This window comes from Pinus tabuliformis, chromosome 5_2 (genome assembly GCF_031772625.1).
Source record: "Pinus tabuliformis cultivar Carrire ecotype Pingquan chromosome 5_2, CPIR1, whole genome shotgun sequence".
Lineage (NCBI taxonomy): Eukaryota > Viridiplantae > Streptophyta > Pinopsida > Pinales > Pinaceae > Pinus > Pinus tabuliformis.
In genome coordinates this window covers 115,850,069-115,868,615 of record NC_142306.1, presented here as the reverse complement: position 1 = coordinate 115,868,615, position 18,547 = coordinate 115,850,069, and the positions used below count along the sequence as shown (strand labels likewise).

At 40.8% G+C, this 18,547-nt stretch overlaps 1 protein-coding gene across 1 annotated transcript in view; it reads left to right on the top strand.

The window, feature by feature from the left end:
- Positions 1–18,547, top strand: part of LOC149157766 (T-complex protein 1 subunit zeta 1) — a 156,098-nt gene that overhangs the window by 44,072 nt on the left and 93,479 nt on the right. Inside the window, exon 6 of the mRNA XM_089435995.1 lies at positions 4,636–4,728. Within this exon, the coding sequence (XP_089292121.1) occupies positions 4,636–4,728 (93 nt within the window). The remainder of the gene's footprint in view (positions 1–4,635; positions 4,729–18,547) is intronic.

Sequence of the window (18,547 nt, the reverse complement as noted above, 5' to 3'; positions counted from 1 at the left end):
AAATATTTCAAAAGATAACACCCAAAGGAATGGATGGAAGACTATGTGGAAATTTCTTGGAATTTAAAATTCAATGCAAAACAGAATTTTCATTTTCAAACTAGAAGGTTTCTTGGATCTTAGCCTTGTAAAAATTTCTCATTTCCCACCCCGGTTTTCAATTTCACCTTATTTCTCCCATTTAGTTAAATGCCCTTTTCCATATCCATACATTCAACAACTAAAAAAATAAATTTTTGCTGAAAACACAAATTCTGGAAATTTTACAGAATGCTGGAAAATGCAGAAATAAAAATCAGCAGGTACAAATAGCCATTTAACACATTTGAACACAGTTATTTTTGGTCAATGTGACCCTGGAAAAACCTCTTACAACTCTTGGGGAAAACCAGTTCGAGAGCTCTTTCTTATTTCTGAAAAATGCTTTTACAGTGAGAAATATTCAACAAAAATCAGCAAGCAAATTTTACAACTTATCTCATTTTTCGTGCCTCACAGCCAACTAGAAAATACTAGCAAACAACAAAACATGACAGCAATAAATGCTATATGGCCTCCTCGATTTTCGTGCCCACTTTCAGCCTTAAATGCTGCTGTATGGCTTGCAATAAATATGCTGTACGGACCTCGATTTGCGTGCAAAAAAACAACAATATGCTGTACGGATTTCCTTGGAAAATGTGTCAGCAAACTGCTTCTTGATTTCTGTGCAAACTTCTCCTCGATTTCTGTGCAAACAGTTGTACGGATTTCTAGAAAATCGTGCCAAAATTTGCCTTTCATTGTGTGCTAACTCAGCTGTACGGATTTGCTAAACTGTTGCCTTGGAATGTGTGCCAAGCTGCTGTCTCCTTCTCCTCCCTATCCAGAAATCTCCTTTGCTCTCTTGCTCTCCTTCTCTCAATCTGCTCATGAAAGAATGAATGACCTTTTCTTCCTTTTCCTCCTTTAATCTAACCCTAAGTGACTTTTGGATGATCCCTAAATCCAATGGTTGAAATAGATTGAGATCTAGGGCTGAGATTAAATGCTCATTTAAATCTCACTTTCTATTTTTTAATTCACCCCACTTTAATAAAGACCCACTTAGTCATTTATTTCCAAAGTCACTTTTCCTTTCTAATTTTACATTGACTTTAATAAAGTCACTTTAAAATTAGACTTTAGTAACTTTATCACTTAAAGTCACTTTTAAATTAGATTTGACTTTATAAAAAATATAAAGTCACTTTAGGAGAGATAAAAATTCTTTTTGGACACTTTTCCCTAGGCCAAAGATCAAAGCCTTAGGGAACCACCTGTCCTTCGGTACCAAATTTCAACACTCCCTCTTACCGAGGAAGGTGTTCCTCACCACACCGATCTTGTCTCTGAAGTAGTCATGCTTGCCCCGTGGTAAGGTTTTGGTAAGAATATCTGCAACCTGCTCATCAGTGGGAATATACTCAAGCTTCACAGCGCCCTTCTGAACACAGTCTCTGATGAAATGATATTTGATCCCGATATGCTTTGACGTGTCATGAAATACTGGATTTTCCGTGAGTTTAATGCAACTTTGATTATCACAGTAAATCATTGAAGGTCTCAACGGCTGACCAAATAAGCCAAACAACATCTTGCGAAGTCAGATGGCCTCACAACTAGCTAAACTGGCTGCTATATACTCTGCTTCCGCTGAACTCAATGCTACTGACTGTTGCTTCCGGCTGAACCATGACACTACTACCGAACCCAACCCAAAACAACACCCTGAAGTGCTCTTCCTATCAGAAGCACAACTTGCCCAATCAGAATCTGTATAACCTACCAATCTCACTCCATCCCCCTGCCTATAGTCCAGACCATAATCTACTGTCCCCTACAAGTACATCAAAATGTGTTATGCAGCCACCCAGTGAACCTTCCTAGGCTCACACATAAACTGACTCATCATGTTGACTGCAAAACAAATATCTGGTCTAGTGTTGACCAAATACATCAAGGAACCAATTAGCTGCATGTACAATGTGGGATCCACCAACTCGGAATCCGAAGCATGAAGCTTCTTCCAGTTGGTGATCATCGGTGTCGACATGGGTTTACAATCCTCCATGTGGAATTTGCCAAGGATGTCTACAATATACTTCCCCTGCGCCAGGAAGAAATGCCCCTCCTCCTGCCACACCTCCAAACCCAAAAAGTAATGCATCAAGCCGATGTCCTTCATCTCAAATTCCGCCGCAAGATTTCTCTTGCAGTGCTCTATGAGTCTCTCTGCACCTGTAATAACCAAGTCATCCACATATAGCACCAGAATGAGAGGCTCCTCACGTATCACAATAAAGTAAAGGTTCAGATCTGTCTCACTTTTTGTGAAACCCAACCCCTGCAAGTATGTATCTTTCCTGGAGTACCAAGCTATGTATCTTTCCTAGAGTACCAAGCTCTGGGCGCTTGCTTCAGGCCATAAAGGGCCTTCTTCAATCTGCACACATGGGACTCCTTCCCATGCACCTCAAAGCCCTGTGGCTGCTCAATGTACACCTCCTCCTGTATGAAGCCATTGAGAAATGCAGTCTTCACATCCATTTGGTGGATCTTCTAACCCATCTCTGCTGCTATCGATATAATGGAGTAGATCGAAGTATATCGAGCCACGAGAGCGAAGGTCTCCTCATAATCAACTCCCTCTACTTGGGAGAACCCTCTAGCCACAAAACTCGCTTTGAATTTCTCAATGCTGCCATCTGCAACATGCTTTACCTTGTAAAGCGATATGAAAGTAACCACGGATTTGCCCTCAGGCCTCGGCACCTCCTCCCAAACATCATTCTTCATGATAGAAGAATACTCCTCCTGCATGGCCTCTCTCCAGATCTGCTGGCTAGCTGCCTCCTCATAGCTAGAAGGCTCAGAGTCAAGGTTGCTGGTAACCATTGCCATATAGCTACAAAACCTCTCAGGTGGTCTACTCTCTCTGACCGGCCTCTTAGGCTCGGCAATAGATGTGGCATCTCTCAAGGTGTCCTATCCAAATCTTTGCTTCTGCTCCTCTCACTGCAACTCAGATCAGTAGTTCGATTTTCTCAGCAAACCACGCTCAGAAAATTCGAACTGATTTGATCACTCGGTGTATCTCTAATTGACCCTTAAGTTTCCTCTTATACTTTTCCTGTTGATGAATAAACGACCGAGATTAAGTCCCTAATCAACGGCTAAGATTAAAACAAACTTGATCCTCGCCTCTTAGAATCTTCTCAACCATATTTCTATTAATACCCATTAATATTTTTTTTTCCTAAGTTTAGACGTAGGAACCCATTAAAAATAATAATTATTTTAGTAATTCACAATTCGGGCAGAATTTCTCCAAACGATTTCTAGGTCTTGGAGATCTTATGTATTCTTAGCCCCTACACAAAATTTCGGAGCTAGAGAACATCCCATGCTTACCCTTAGGGGTGCCATGTCACTCACATGCTTGAAAAGGGTGACATAGGGTCCCTCCTAGATGACATCATGGTAGAGGATGCACCTTTTGAAGATGTACACATGCACTTTGGGACTTTCTTGGAGTGAGGAACACCCTTGTATTAGTTCCTTGATGACTTACAATCTATTTTGGAGGATAACGCCATTTCTAGCCTCCTTGGTTATGTGTTTTTGTTTTGATCTCTATATCATCATCATGTATGTATTGGACAGTGCACTGGGTGCCATTTTGATATAATGGATATATTCATGAGCCTACTTTGATCATATGTTGTCTTCTATCTATATTCTAATGCTGTGTGTTTGGAAACATGAATGAAAATGTTTAAACTTATGTTTTTTATAGAAAAAAAATATTTAATGTATTTTTTACAACGACCGAGTCATTGAAATCGAGCTGAGCGAGTCGATACCGAGTCGGAGTCGGAGTTAGAGTCGACCCTCAGCCGAGTCGAAGTCGGAGTCGGAGTTTTAAAACATTGGTTTGGAAACATGAATGAAAATCTTTAAAAATATGATTTTTCATTAAAACTAAATATTTAATGTACTTTTTACGAAAACCGAGTCATTGGAATCAACTAGTCCGAGTCGATACCGAGTTGGAGTCCAAGTCGGAGTTGACCCTCGGCCGGTTCCGAGTATGAGTCCAAGTTTTAAAACATTGGTTTTGATTATCTAACAGTCTGGCCAATGTAGGATTTGCCACAAGTGTAGGGAATTTTGTGAACTTCTCGGTTAAGAATAGGGTCAGATTTATCCTTTGTGGTTCATAAGCCTGGCACACTCTTTTCTATCTTTCAGTTCACACAGTTCAAGCATCATTAATAATAAATGTTATCAATAAGACAAACCTAAGTCAATATTTACACTACCAGGAACTATTTATGATTTTTCAGCATTTTCTTTTCCTAATTTGTGATAAAAGTAATGAAGCAGCTCTCCTTGAAATTTGTTTTGTATAAGGTGTTTTTCGGTGATTTGAAGTCTTGACACTGTCTCGGAGTTTAATTTCTGGTTTACATATTTTTGTTTTTTGGTGATTTGAAGTCATGACACTGTCTCGGAGTTTAATTTCAGGTTTACATATTTTTTGTAGTATTTTGAAAGTAAATACATATGTATTTTTCTCACTCCATGAACTTACATGACATGGCCTTTTTGCAGGTGCTTTGTATCCAAAAGCCAGAGGAATCCATTGATCTATTTATGGTGGAGATTATGCATATGAGGCATAAGTTTGACATAGATACTCATCTGGTTCGACCTTAACCCTTTTATTCAGTTGTTGCTCCCAATTATGAAGTTCCAAATTGTTGCAATCTGTACATGCCTGGTTTGTTCAGGATATAAGCTGCTAGTTTGCATGGAGTCCTGAGATGTAAAGTAAATCATAAATTATGGATGTAATATGTATAACCTAAAAAAGATTCTCAAGTATATCATTATGCAGACGGGCTTTCGATTTTGCACTATCAAAATTCTAGTTTTGCAAAATGATCATATGGTCTTTGAAAACATTTTTTAAGAAATTATGTGAAACATAGATATGCCATATTGTATATAAACTGGCAGTTCTCAAGTGGAAAAGTTGATTATGGATTGGCAGTCGCATCTTTATAAAATGGATTTAGGATTGAGTAGAAAATCCTCAGCAGTATCACTGTTCTGAGTTATATGTGCTGTTTATAGAGAAAAACTCAGATTGATTGGCAGCATAATCTGGCAGTTCTCGAGTGGAAAAGTTGATTAGGGAGTGGCAGTTGCAACTTTATAAAATGGATTTAGGATAAAGTAGAAGAAAATTTTCAGGATTATCACCTTTCTTAGTTGTATGTTCTGAATCCTGATTATAGTGGAAAAACGTAAGTTAGCAGGAATTAGAAACAGATACAGATCCAGATTTGGATCCGGATCAGCATTCGGTGGGAAAATGACCCATACTAAAAACTACAATATATATATATATAGTTATGAATATAATATAAATATAAATAGCAATAACAATCATAATAATGGTTAATTAGTGATTAATATAAAAAATGCATGTTTCTAAGGACATGACCATTCATGAAGAGGCACCTGCCTAGGTGTATAAGCGAGCCCTCATTTGAAATCATCTCATACTTCCTGTACATTTTTATATAAATATGCTACTTGTCCTATAATGGATATTTATGTATTTCAGATCTTCGAAGTATTCTGCTGCGTATATGAATTTTGTTCATAACATTTGGTATCAGAGCCATGCTTGATCCTGGCCCTTCGCCACTAAACCTCTGGTCAAAATTTTGTTGCCCTTGGCAAGATATTTATTGGTTGCTGGCCACCTCCAAATTTCAAAGGTTCTCTGAATTTTCCAGGTTGTTGACGACAATTGGCCCTTGGCCACTCACAGTTCAGAACTTACCGTCTGTTGTGAATGTGAAGAAAACAGGAATTAAAATTTACGGTCCACTGCAAATTCAAGAGAATCAGGACTCTTCGAGGAAACGTTTTCAATGCATATATTTCTCCTGCATGCACTGAACAGAAAAAAGTGTTAGTAAACGATAGAAAATCTGAATAATCCGTAAGTCAATGACTACTTCCAGTGCAGATCATTGAGGCCACTACTCGACAAATAAAAAAAATAATAACAATTGTAAGTATCACCACCAGCGTCTGGTTTGCGAACAAAAAAAAATGTAGATCATCAAAGAAACTATGTCTGGACCAAAACTACGTATGGACCAGTCAATTGTTATCATTACTATCAGCATTTAAAAAAGCAAATATTTTTGCATGTATGAAATTGTCAGAGAAAAAGTAAACTGAGGCGTTTGTGTGCACAACATTTTTGGCCAAATAAATTATGAGATGGCAAAAATAAAAGTAACAGTTGGCACCCAAGTCAACAATAAACACGCATTTGAAGAGTCATATTAAAGTGAGTAGTGTGGTTTACTTAAGGATTGTCCTTAGAATTGCTACAGAATTTCTAAAGCCACCGTTTCGAAATAACTGGAATCGAGTCATCAAAACTCGAAACAAAATAAAAGATTGCAACCGTGAAGTTATGCCGCAGATGGTTTTCTTAAATCACTAACCAGATTTAATAACCGTCGGCCTGTGAAAATACCGAAGTTTCCCAAGCAGATGATTGGGAACGCTGCATTCACATTTGATTTCAGTTTTTCCGACTTCGTAATTTGTTAAAATTGGCAACTAGGGCCAAACTCCACCTTGGACAACTCATGATGGAGATGATATTTTTGTTGGATTGCTCTTTCCAAGAGGTGTAGGATTGATCTAAAGATCATCTCATTCTGACAAGTATAAATGGAATTATTGTAAAGTTTTGTAGATGTTCTATGCTAAGAGCAATTTCACTTTTCTCACAGCAATCATACAAGTAGTTAAGCAAAATGCAGATAGAACATATAAGCAGATCTTACAGAAGACAAATCAGAAACAAGAAAAATGTGTGTGTTCGTTTCGGCGGTCAACAGGATGCTTCAACCAGCAAAGTCTCCTTTGGTCAGCCAGCCCAGATGTGTCACAAGATCCCTCCAACTAGTAGATGAGTCAACCCAAGTCAATTCTACAAAAAAGTCAACGCTGTCCTGAAAAGTCAACGCAGGGGCAGCAAGCTAAAAGTCAATGCAGCAGCAAAACGGTCAACCCTTTAACCTCGATTTTTGTGCCAGATAGTACGGCCTTCAAAAATCGAACTTTCCACCAATTTTCAGCTTGATTGGACCAAGCGTTGACCAAAGTCAACGCTGGTCAAACTTTCTGCGAAACCCTAGCAGCAGAAACCCTAGCAGCAGAAAATCCGTACGGTCTGTCCTCTTCGTCCTTCCCACGTGTGGCTGAAATTCGTCCTCCAGGTAGCGTACTCTCTAAGATGAGAGAGGAAGATGTGAGTTGAGTTGTGATAAAATTCTCTCCAACTTTTCCTGTATATATATCCATCAATGAGGGTGTGTGACACATCTGTTGGGCATGTGAGCTTACATTACAAAACTGGCTGACCTTGCACATATAATTTATTAAGAATAATAAATTCACAATATAAGTTCTGCTCATCGGATTAAGACTATTTTTATATGGATTTTACACCTCTCAGAAAGAGGAATCCAACAAAAATATTAGCCTCTTAATCTGAGCATCAGAACATGGAGTTTGGACCTAGTTGTCCAAATTTAACACTCCCTCTCAACTAGGGAGAACTCCATTTATTAGTGCAATCAACATCGTGAGTCATCCCGCCGAAACTTGCTTTGCTGGCTTCTTTATTTCAGAACAGAAGTGGGTCAGTCACAAAGACATCATTCCCCGACTGACATAATCAGTCCAGAGGTCCCAGACCTCACAAATCTTGATCCCAGATCAAGAGGTTGGACCATGCCATCCTAGATAGAGAGTACGGCAATCTCTGATGCGTCCATCAGTCTTTCCACACCTCATTGGCCAAATGAGAGGTACTTCCCATGAGCCCTGAACTCAATGGGTAGGATGCATACGGGGCACAGATTAAATGAGTGGCGAACCAGCTCAATAATCACAAGGGTGGGGCAGAAGCATTATGAGTGCTTATAGCTTCGAGAAGCTATCCCCAAAGCCCCCCAGAGCTCCCAGAGCTCATCGTCCAACAGGACCCACATCATAGGGTCTTTCCACGACACCAAGACTCTCACGGAAGGTTAGGAACTTGACTTTCCCCAGGGGCTTAGTGAAAATATCCGCGACCTGCTCATCAGTTCCTATATGATCGAGCCTTACGGCGCCTCGCTGTACCATATCCCGGATAAAGTGGTACCTGATATCAATATGCTTGGATCGGTCGTGGAACACAGGATTCTCAGTCATACGAATCCCACTCTGATTATCACAGAGTATTACAGTGGTATCTAGCACATGTTGGAACAGCTCACTAAAGAGCTTCCTCAACCAAACTGCTTCACAACAGGCCATACTAGCAGCAATGTATTCGGCCTCCGCGGTGCTCAAAGCCACCGACTTCTGCTTCCTGCTCATCCATGAGATCGAAGCAGAACCAAGATTGAAACAGCATCCAGATGTGCTCTTACGATCCACCACACTGCCAGCCCAATCGGCATCAGTATATCCCGGAGTATCACACTCCTGGCAGTGTATCTCAGCCCATGGTTTATCGTGCCCCGAAGATATCTCAAAAGATTCTTGGCACCAACCCAGTGAAAATGATGAGGCTCAACCATCTGTTGGCTCAAAGTATTCACTGCAAAACATATGTCCGGACGGGTGTTCACTAAAAACATCAAAGCTCCTATGAGTCGACGATACTCAGTAGGATTGGCCAAGATAGGCCCTGCAGCGCTGCCACTCAACTTCTTAAAGTTGAGTTCCATTGGTGTCGACACGGACTTACAGTCCACCATCCCAAATCTTTCCAGAAGCTTCACAATATACTTTCCTTGAGAAAGGAAAATCTCTCCAGGTCTCTGCCAGACCTCTAGGCCTAGGAAATAGTGCATCAGTCCTAGGTCTTTCATCTCGAACTCAGCAGCAAGCTCCCTCTTACATTGATGAATGAGAGGGTCACCACCTGTCAGGAAGAGGTCGTCCACATACAGCACTAGAATGAGAGGCTTTCCTTCCACAACCTTAAAGTAAAGGTTTGGATCAGCATTGCTTCGAGTGAAGCCCAGCTTCATCAAGTAACTATCCATCCTCTCATACCAAGCTCTGGGTGCTTGCTTTAACCCATAGAGGGCTTTCTTCAACCTGCAGACATAAGTGTCTCGATCTTAAACTTCAAATCCCAGAGGTTGTTCTACATACACCTTTTCCTTTATTGCACCATGCAGAAAAGCGGTCTTGACATCCATCTGATGAAGACTCCATCCTTGCGTAGCAGCAAGGGTTATGATGGATCGGATGGTGGTATATCGAGCCACAGGTGCAAATATATCGTCATAGTCAATTCTCAATCATCATGGATCTGCACCTCAATGACTGTAATGTTGCTCTCATTATACAGCATCACATTGCTACCCCAAATCAACAAGAATGACAGATCTGGTCTTTTCATTGTAATATACTCCTAGTGGAGATTCATATCTTCTTTGCTGTCTATGCATCATCACGCTGCATGCTACCCATGCTGCCTTTGCATCATCACGTTGCAACACTACAACACAGTCAGATCTGCACTAATTGAGGCTTACGATCACCCAATCAAGCCTCCAAATTTGCTCCCACAGGTTGCCCAACCATCTGATCCAAAACTGATCAAATTCCTTGACCCAACACAAGGCATAAATTGTTGTTCCAATCTGTTTTCGCTGCTGCTCCTAATTATGACTGGTTAGGGCATCCATATGCTACAACAGCCCTTAACCAAGTCACCAAACAACCTTCAAAAACTACGTGCTACCCTTGTATAAGTCCTCTGCATCCACGCTGTTGATTAGGGCTCAATCTAGCCCCAAAACAGTCCCACGCAATGCCTTTTCAGTGGGGTAAGGGCCTGCGGCCTACCACAGGTGGCTTCCTGTACCCACGGCCTGCTGAAACAGAGTTTCCAGCCCGCACATAATATTCAAATCAACCCAGAATTTTGTCTCCTTTATTGAGGCCTTTCTGCTGGTTAATTTTCACTCCAAAACAGTCATAGGAGTGACCTAAACGTCCCCTCTTCCTTCACTGGAAATGCCCTTAACTGCACCCAATAAAACAGAGATTTAGGGCCCAATATACTGCAGATTTAGGGCTCCTATTCTTAGCGTGTAAGGGCCTCTTGGGACAGCGTATGAGGGCTCTTTAGAACTGCGGATTCTCCTCTAGATCTCTCTGTCCACAAAACCCAAACACGTGGAGAGAGTGCAGTGGTAGTCTCCCTCTTAATGCCAGCTTCTCTGCAGAAGTCTTTGAACTCATTTGACTCATATTCAGTGCCATTGTCAGTCCTCAAAATCTTGATCTTCTTTCCGGTCATATTTTCCACCAAGGCTTTGAAGGTACGGAACCACATGAAAGCCTCATCCTTCTTTTTCAAGAAGTATATCCAGGTTTTGCGAGAGAAGTCATCAGTAAATGTCATATAGTAAGAACATCCCCCCAGGGATGTTACAGGCAACATACCAGAAAGATCAGAATGGACCAGTTGCAATATCTCAGATGTCTTTGTGACACTTGAGGGGAAAGGTCCCCTTGTATGTTTTCCTTCAGCCCTTACATACACCTTTATGATTATTTCCAAAATCAGGCAGCCCTTCATGTTCATGATCTTATAATGCTGCCTATGCATCATCATCATGTTGTCCTATATATCATTGTCACATCACAGCCATATAAATCACTGTCATACAAGAATCACTTCCATACATCAAGAAACATTGTCCAAATATCACTAAAGTCGCTGACCAAACATTATTGTCATAGGAACAAATATCTCTTTCATATATCATCTCCATTTGTCAAGAGAACAATATCACTGCTATGCATAACTGTTATAAGAGTAAGTGACACTACAATGAGTGCAGAAGATCACTGTCAAAAACTCTGTCATATTGTCATATTTCACTGTCATACGTACAGAAGATGGGGTCTGATAATAAGCCCACTTGACTACCCTTAAGCTCTTCCATATATCCATTTTTAAGACTCCAAATCATCTACCTTCTAACAGCCCTTGTTGTCCTTCTCAAGGGACTATACTTGGAGCTTTACCAAGCATCTTCTTACAGTCCATTATACCAGAATTGCAAATTGTCTAATCTGGACCATAGTATCTGGCAAATTCATCATTATAAAAGACAAGCACATACCTGTGATAGACGTCATATTTCTGTCCACAACTACATTTTGACCAATGCACAGGACCCTGAAATTTCGGCCCTGGTTAGGGCTTTCTGTGGCTTCTACGACAGCCCACTATACAGCCTTCAAACCTCTTTAATTCCTACGTTGATGGTCAAGGGTACTGCGGCCTTCTTCCTGCTCCTTGCTGGGCCTCTCGGCCCTCTCAAAACAGACTTTTGTCCCATTGTAAAACTCAAAATCACTCAACGGCCTGTGCATAGAGAATAACCCTTGCATTTATGCTCAGAACTCCTCTTTACAAGCTCAGCTAGCCTCCTTCCTTACTTGGCCAATCAGATCATAAACAAAAGACACAGAAATACTCCTCTTCGCACTTTGGCCAGAGCCTTAAGCCTGCAGATACCTCTTCATCACTACGACTTGACTCTTCATGACTGCAGCCTCATGTCCTTATGACTGCGGCTTCCTTTACTGCCTAAACATATCCTCTACAGCTGCGCTGTATATCTTTCCGTTACAACGTATATCATTGATAGCGTATATAATCCTCTATGTACAGCGACACAAAGGCATCCATTGACTTCGATTAGGGCATGATTATTTCGATGATGATTGCTATAGATAGAGTTTGTCTTCACCTCAGCTTCGATACCATGTAAAGTTTTGTAGATGTTCTATGCTAAGAGCAATTTCACTTTTCTCACAGCAATCATACAAGTAGTTAAGCAAAATGCAGATAGAACATATAAGCAGATCTTACAGAAGACAAATCAGAAACAAGAAAAATGTGTGTGTTTGTTTCGGCGGTCAACAGGATGCTTCAACCAGCAAAGTCTCCTTTGGTCAGCCAGCCCAGATGTGTCACAAGATCCCTCCAACTAGTAGATGAGTCAACCCAAGTCAATTCTACAAAAAGTCAACGCTGTCCTGAAAAGTCAACGCAGGGGCAGCAAGCTAAAAGTCAACGCAGCAGCAAAACGGTCAACCCTTTGACCTCGATTTTTGTGCCAGATAGTACGGCCTTCAAAAATCGAACTTTCCACCAATTTTCAGCTTGATTGGACCAAGCGTTGACCAAAGTCAACGCTGGTCAAACTTTCTGCGAAACCCTAGCAGCAGAAAATCCGTACGGTCTGTCCTCTTCGTCCTTCCCACGTGTGGCTGAAATTCGTCCTCCAGGTAGCGTACTCTCTAAGATGAGAGAGGAAGATGTGAGTTGAGTTGTGATAAAATTCTCTCCAACTTTTCCTGTATATATATCCATCAATGAGGGTGTGTGACACATCTGTTGGGCATGTGAGCTTACATTACAAAACTGACTGACCTTGCACATATAATTTATTAAGAATAATAAATTCACAATATAAGTTCTGCTCATCGGATTAAGACTATTTTTATATGGATTTTACACCTCTCAGAAAGAGGAATCCAACAAAAATATTAGCCTCTTAATCTGAGCATCAGAACATGGAGTTTGGACCTAGTTGTCCAAATTTAACAATTATGAATTTATTTCTTCTATGGACAAATTGACAAGGTCAGTGAGTGATCTAATGTAAGCTCAGAAGCCCAAAATCCCAAAAGTCACGTCTCTTCACCCTCAACGTTGCATATAAATAGGAGCATCTACCTCATTTGGACATTCATCATCTCACACATATCTCTCTCTCTCCTCATCTGATTGGGTCGTACGAATTGCAGGGCAGCCTTCTTCTCCTCCACACATGCGAAAGTTTGACTAGGGTTTTTTGATTTCTGCGTTGACCAAGTTGCAGCAGGTTTGACCAGCATTGACCGGGCAGCGTTTGACCTTGTTTGACTGCAATTTTTGTGGGATTATCTCTGTTTGGGTAGGCCGCATTCTTTGGCAAAGAAACTGAGGTTTTTTGTGCTGTTTGACCAACGTTGAGCACAGCAAGTTTGACCACAGGTTTGATTGTGCGTTGACCAGGTTTGACCGATGTCTTCAAGACTGTTTTGCGCTGATTTGGACTGTCTTTGGAGGCCGAATTGACTGGGTTTGACCGAGTTGATTTGGAGGAGTAGTTTCGCTGATTTGACCAGCGTTGATTTTCTGGTTAGGGCACCCTGTTGACTGTAGTTTTTCTGGACAGATTTCTCTGTGTTTGGGCAAGTGAATTTTGTATATTGTACTCTCTCTCTCTCTGCGGAACTTTTGAAGAATAATAAGAAAACTTGATCGAAGGGTTTCCCCACATTGGGGTTTTTCCCTCGCATCCTCCAAATGTAGTGTCCTCTTGTCTTGGCTTGTCTTCTGCTTTTTATTTATGTTCTATCTGCGTTTACAATCATGTTAATGTGATTGCTAATCTGGAAATTGATATTGGGCTAATAAGAAAAATTGAAGTAAATTGATCTTAAGCATAAAACATACCATTGTTATCCAAAATTAACATAATTAAACACATTATAAGGGGAATTAAAAGAATCTTCTCCGATTTCAAAGGGTATAAATGAAACGATATCAATAGTAAGTTTTAATAATTAAAAGAGAAATGTTAATAAATATTTTACGGCTTGGTTAAGATTGACCAACAATTACGAAAAGGAAGACTAGATTCATAGGGGCTCCAGTTAAAAATTGTGATGTTTCTTGAGGAATTAAAAGTATTAAAATAAAAATCAATTTTTAGTAAGTTTTATATATATAAAACAGATTATAAATGTAAGTGCTCAAATTATACTTTAAAGTTATATATAAGTGGAAAACATAATTGAGATTGTTAGAAAAAAGAGAAACTATATATATATTTTGTGCAAAAGGGGGATATTTTTATATGTTAAAAAAGATATACTTTTGTTGTTGTTGTTAAAAAAGTGATTTAGGAAAGGAAAGTCTATAAAAAAAAATAGATTGAAATATATATTACATTATTATATAACTAAAAGGGATTGAAGGATTAATAAAAGGTTAAAGGGGTTGCCTTTAAAACCCTAAGCTCATTCTAAAAAAGGAAAAAATGGAGACCGGTAATGAAAGATATCCTAAAACCTTTAGTAAATGTGTTATTGCACTATTTAAAATGAAAGGATCACTTGTAGGAAGGGATATTATAATCTTTATCGATCCTAGTAAAGATAGTAATTATGTTAGTACTGAATTTGCTAACCAATTAGTGATTCCTAAATCGAATATAATTGAAATGATGGATTCGACGAGTAACAAACAATATGATGTTGAAATATGTAACTAGGTTTGGTCGTGATAATGATGTGTAAATCATGATTTTATATATTTAATGAAAAGATAAATAAAACTATTAGTTATTTCTTGAGGCATGGGTTTCATGATTAAGGCTATTTGATTTATAGGTCAAGCACCCATTGAGTGCTTCTAGGGCTTTTCATTGAATCTACAAGTCAATTGAGTCATTGTTATGTATGGAAGATCCTTTTGGGCATGTTACATATTGTAAAGAAAAAATATGTAAAGTCGGAAGGTTCAAATAGATGTCCAAGATCTTGTCATCATCAAAAGAACAAGTCGGCCTAAAGACTGTTGATTTTTAATGTACCTTGGACAAGTGGTTTCCATGGGTTAGTCTCTACCTAGGGAGAAATGTCCAAAATAATTCTTTTCTTAAGTGTGACTTGATAAAGTGAAAGTGACTTTATAAGTGGTAAAGTCAATGTTAAATTATAAAGTGAAAAGTGACTTTAGACATAAAGTACAATGTGGATTCTTTATTGTGGAAATTTTCTGTTTTCCCACCGGTTTTCAGTTTCACCTTATTTCTCCCATGTAGTTAAATGCCCATTCCCATAACCATACATTTAACAGACTGAAAAAATAAATATTGCTGAAAACACAAATTCTGGAAATTTTTCAGGATGCTGGAAATTGCAGAAATAAAAATCAGCAATTAAAAACAGCCATAAAAACACATTTAAACTCAGTGATTTTTGGTCAACTTGACCCTGGAAAAACCCCCTACAACTCTTGGGGAAAACCAGTTTGAGAGCTCTTCTTTATTTCTGGAAAATGCCTTTTACAGAGAAAAATTTTCAGCAAAAAAATCAGCAAAACAGAAATTTTTCCAGCAAGCAAACTTATCTGTTTTTTCAGCTAACAAACAATCTGGAAAATGGCTGTACGGACCGTACGGATGCACGGATGTACGGACCGTACGGACTGTACGGACGACCGTACGGACTTGTACGGACATACCTCGAAATTCGTGCAGAAAATCGCCTCCTCGATATTTGTGCTGAAAATCAATTTTTTCACTGTTTTGCTCACTAAATTTGCCCTTTTTCTGCTTGTTCTTTGAGCTGTACGGATTTGCTGAAGTGTTGCCTTGGTATGTGTGCCAAACTGCTGCCTCTTTCCCCTCTTTGTCCAGAAATCTCCTTTGCTCTCTTGCTCTCCTTCTCTCAATCTGCTCATGAAAGAAAAATGAATGATCTTTTTCCTCCTTTTCCTCCCTTAACCCAACCCTAAATGACTTTTGGGTGATCCCTAAATCCAATGGCTGAAATAGATTTAGATCAATGGCTGAGATTAAATGCTCATTTAAATCTCACTTTCTATTTTTTAATTCACCCCACTTTAATAAAGACCCACTTAGTCATTTATTTCCAAAGTCACTTTTCCTTTCTAATTTTTCATTGACTTTATAAAGTCACTTTAAAATTAGACTTAGTAACTTTATCACTTAAAGTCACTTTCAAATTGGATTTAACTTTATAAAAAATTATAAAGTTACTTTAGGAGAAAAATTAAATTCTTTTGGACACTTTTCCCTAGGCCAAAGATCAAAGCCTTAGGGAACCACCTGTCCTCCGGTACCAAATTTCAACACTCTCTCTTACCGAGGAAGGTGTTCCTCACCACACCCATCTTGTCTCTGAAGTAGACATGCTTGCCCCGTGGTAAGGCTTTGGTAAGAATATCTGCAACCTGCTCATCAGTGGAAATATACTCAAGCTTCATAGCTCCCTTCTGAACATAGTCTCTGATGAAATGATATCTGATCCCGATATGCTTTGACCTGTCATGAAATACTGGATTCTCCGTGAGTTTAATGCAACTCTGATTATCACAGTAAATCACTGAAGGTCTCAACGGCTGACCAAATAAGCCAAACAACATCTTGCGAAGCCAGATGGCCTCACAACTAGCTAGACTGGCTGCCATATACTCTGCTTCCGCTGAACTCAGTGCTACTGACTGCTGCTTCCGGCTGAACCATGACACTACTGCTGAACCCAACCCAAAACAACACCCTGAAGTGCTCTTCCTATCAGAAGCACAATCTGCCCAATCAGAATCAGTGTATCCTGCCAATCTCACTCCATCTCCCTGCCTGTAGTCCAGACCATAATCCACTGTCCCCTGCAAGTACCGCAAAATGTGTTTTGCAGCCACCCAGTGAACCTTCCTAGGCTCACACATAAACTGACTCATCGTGTTGACTGCAAAACAGATATCTGGTCTAGTGTTGACCAAATACATCAAGGAACCAATCAACTGCCTGTACAATGTGGGATCCACCAACTCGGAATCCGAAGCATGAAGCTTCTTCCAGTTGGTGATCATCGGTGTCGACATGGGTCTACAATCCTCCATGTGGAATCTGCTAAGGATGTCCACAATATACTTCCCCTGCCCCAGGAAGAAATGCCCCTCCTCCTGCCACACCTCCAAACCCAAAAAGTAATGCATCAAGCCGATGTCCTTCATCTCAAACTCCGCCGCAAGATCTCTCTTGCAGTGCTCTATGAGTCTCTCTGCACCTGTAATGATCAAGTCATCCACATACAGCACCAGAATGAAAGGCTCCTCACCAATCACAATAAAGTAAAGGTTCGGATCTGCCTCACTCTTTGTGAAACCCATCCCCTGCAAGTATGCATCTATCTTGGAGTACCAAGCTCTGGGAGCTTGCTTCAGGCCATAAAGGGCCTTCTTCAATCTGCACACATGGGACTCCTTCCCATGCACCTCAAAGTCCTGTGGCTGCTCAATGTACACCTCCTCCTGTATGAAGCCATTGAGAAATGCGGTCTTCACATCCATCTGGTGGATCTTCCAACCCATCTCTGCTGCTATCGATATAATGGAGCGGATCGAAGTATATCGAGCCACGGGAGCGAAGGTTTCCTCATAATCAACTCCCTTTACCTGGGAGAACCCTCTAGCCACAAACCTCGCTTTGAATTTCTCAATGCTGCCATCTGCAGCATGCTTTACCTTGTAACGCCATCTGGAAGTAACCACGGATTTGCCCTCAGGCCTCGGCACCACCTCCCAAACATCATTCTTCATGATAGAAGAATACTCCTCCTGCATGGCCTCTCTCCAGACCTGCTGGCTAGCTGCCTCCTCATAGCTAGAAGGCTCAGAGTCAAGGATGTTGGTAACCATCGCCATATAACTACAAAACCTCTCAGGTGGTCTACTCTCTCTGACCGGCCTCTTCGGCTCAGCAACAGATGTGGCATCTCTCAAGGTGTCCTGAAGCCACTTGGGCTTCCTCTTCCCTGAGCATGCTTCTCCCATAGGAGAATGAAACTCCTCCTCCTCATCACCCTCAGTAACCTGAACTCCTGACTGTCTGTCTGCTGTCCTCCTGCCTGCACCTGAACCTGTAGAAGCTGAGGTACCGTGTGAACTGTCCATCAGTGGACTCCCTAGTGAACTGCTCTGCATGCTGCCCTGAGCACCACCCCTCTGGCTCGGCGAGCCACTGCTCACTGATGGACCTGACATCCTCATAGATGTACCTCCGGATCCTCCTGATCCCTGCCCATTGGATCCCTGCGACTGACTCAACTGTTGCTGAGGGTCTGGCTGATCCAGATACTCTAACTCCCGTGACCTCCTAAAGGCCCTGTCCTCCTCGAACTTCACATCCCGTCTGACAACAACTCTCCTCTGTGCAGGAATGTAAATCCGAAAGGCCTTTGAGGTCTCACTGTAGCCCACAAAGATACCCTTCTCTGCGGTGGGCTCTAGTTTGGTCCTTTTCGCCTTGGGTATATAGGAGTATGTAATGCATCCAAAGATATGAAGATGACCAAGATCAGGCTTCTTCCCAGAGAAAGCCTCCTCCGGAGTCATGTGCCCCAAGGCACGATGCAGACTCCTGTTCTGCAAGTAAACAGCTGTGTTGCAGGCCTCTGCCCACAAGAACAATGGCAACCCCTGATCATGTAACATAGCTTTGGCAGCCTCTATGATGGATCTGTTCTTCCTCTCCGCAACCCTGTTCTGCTGGGGGTTGTAAGGAACAGTGAACTCCCTCCTAATGCCTGCCTCCGCACA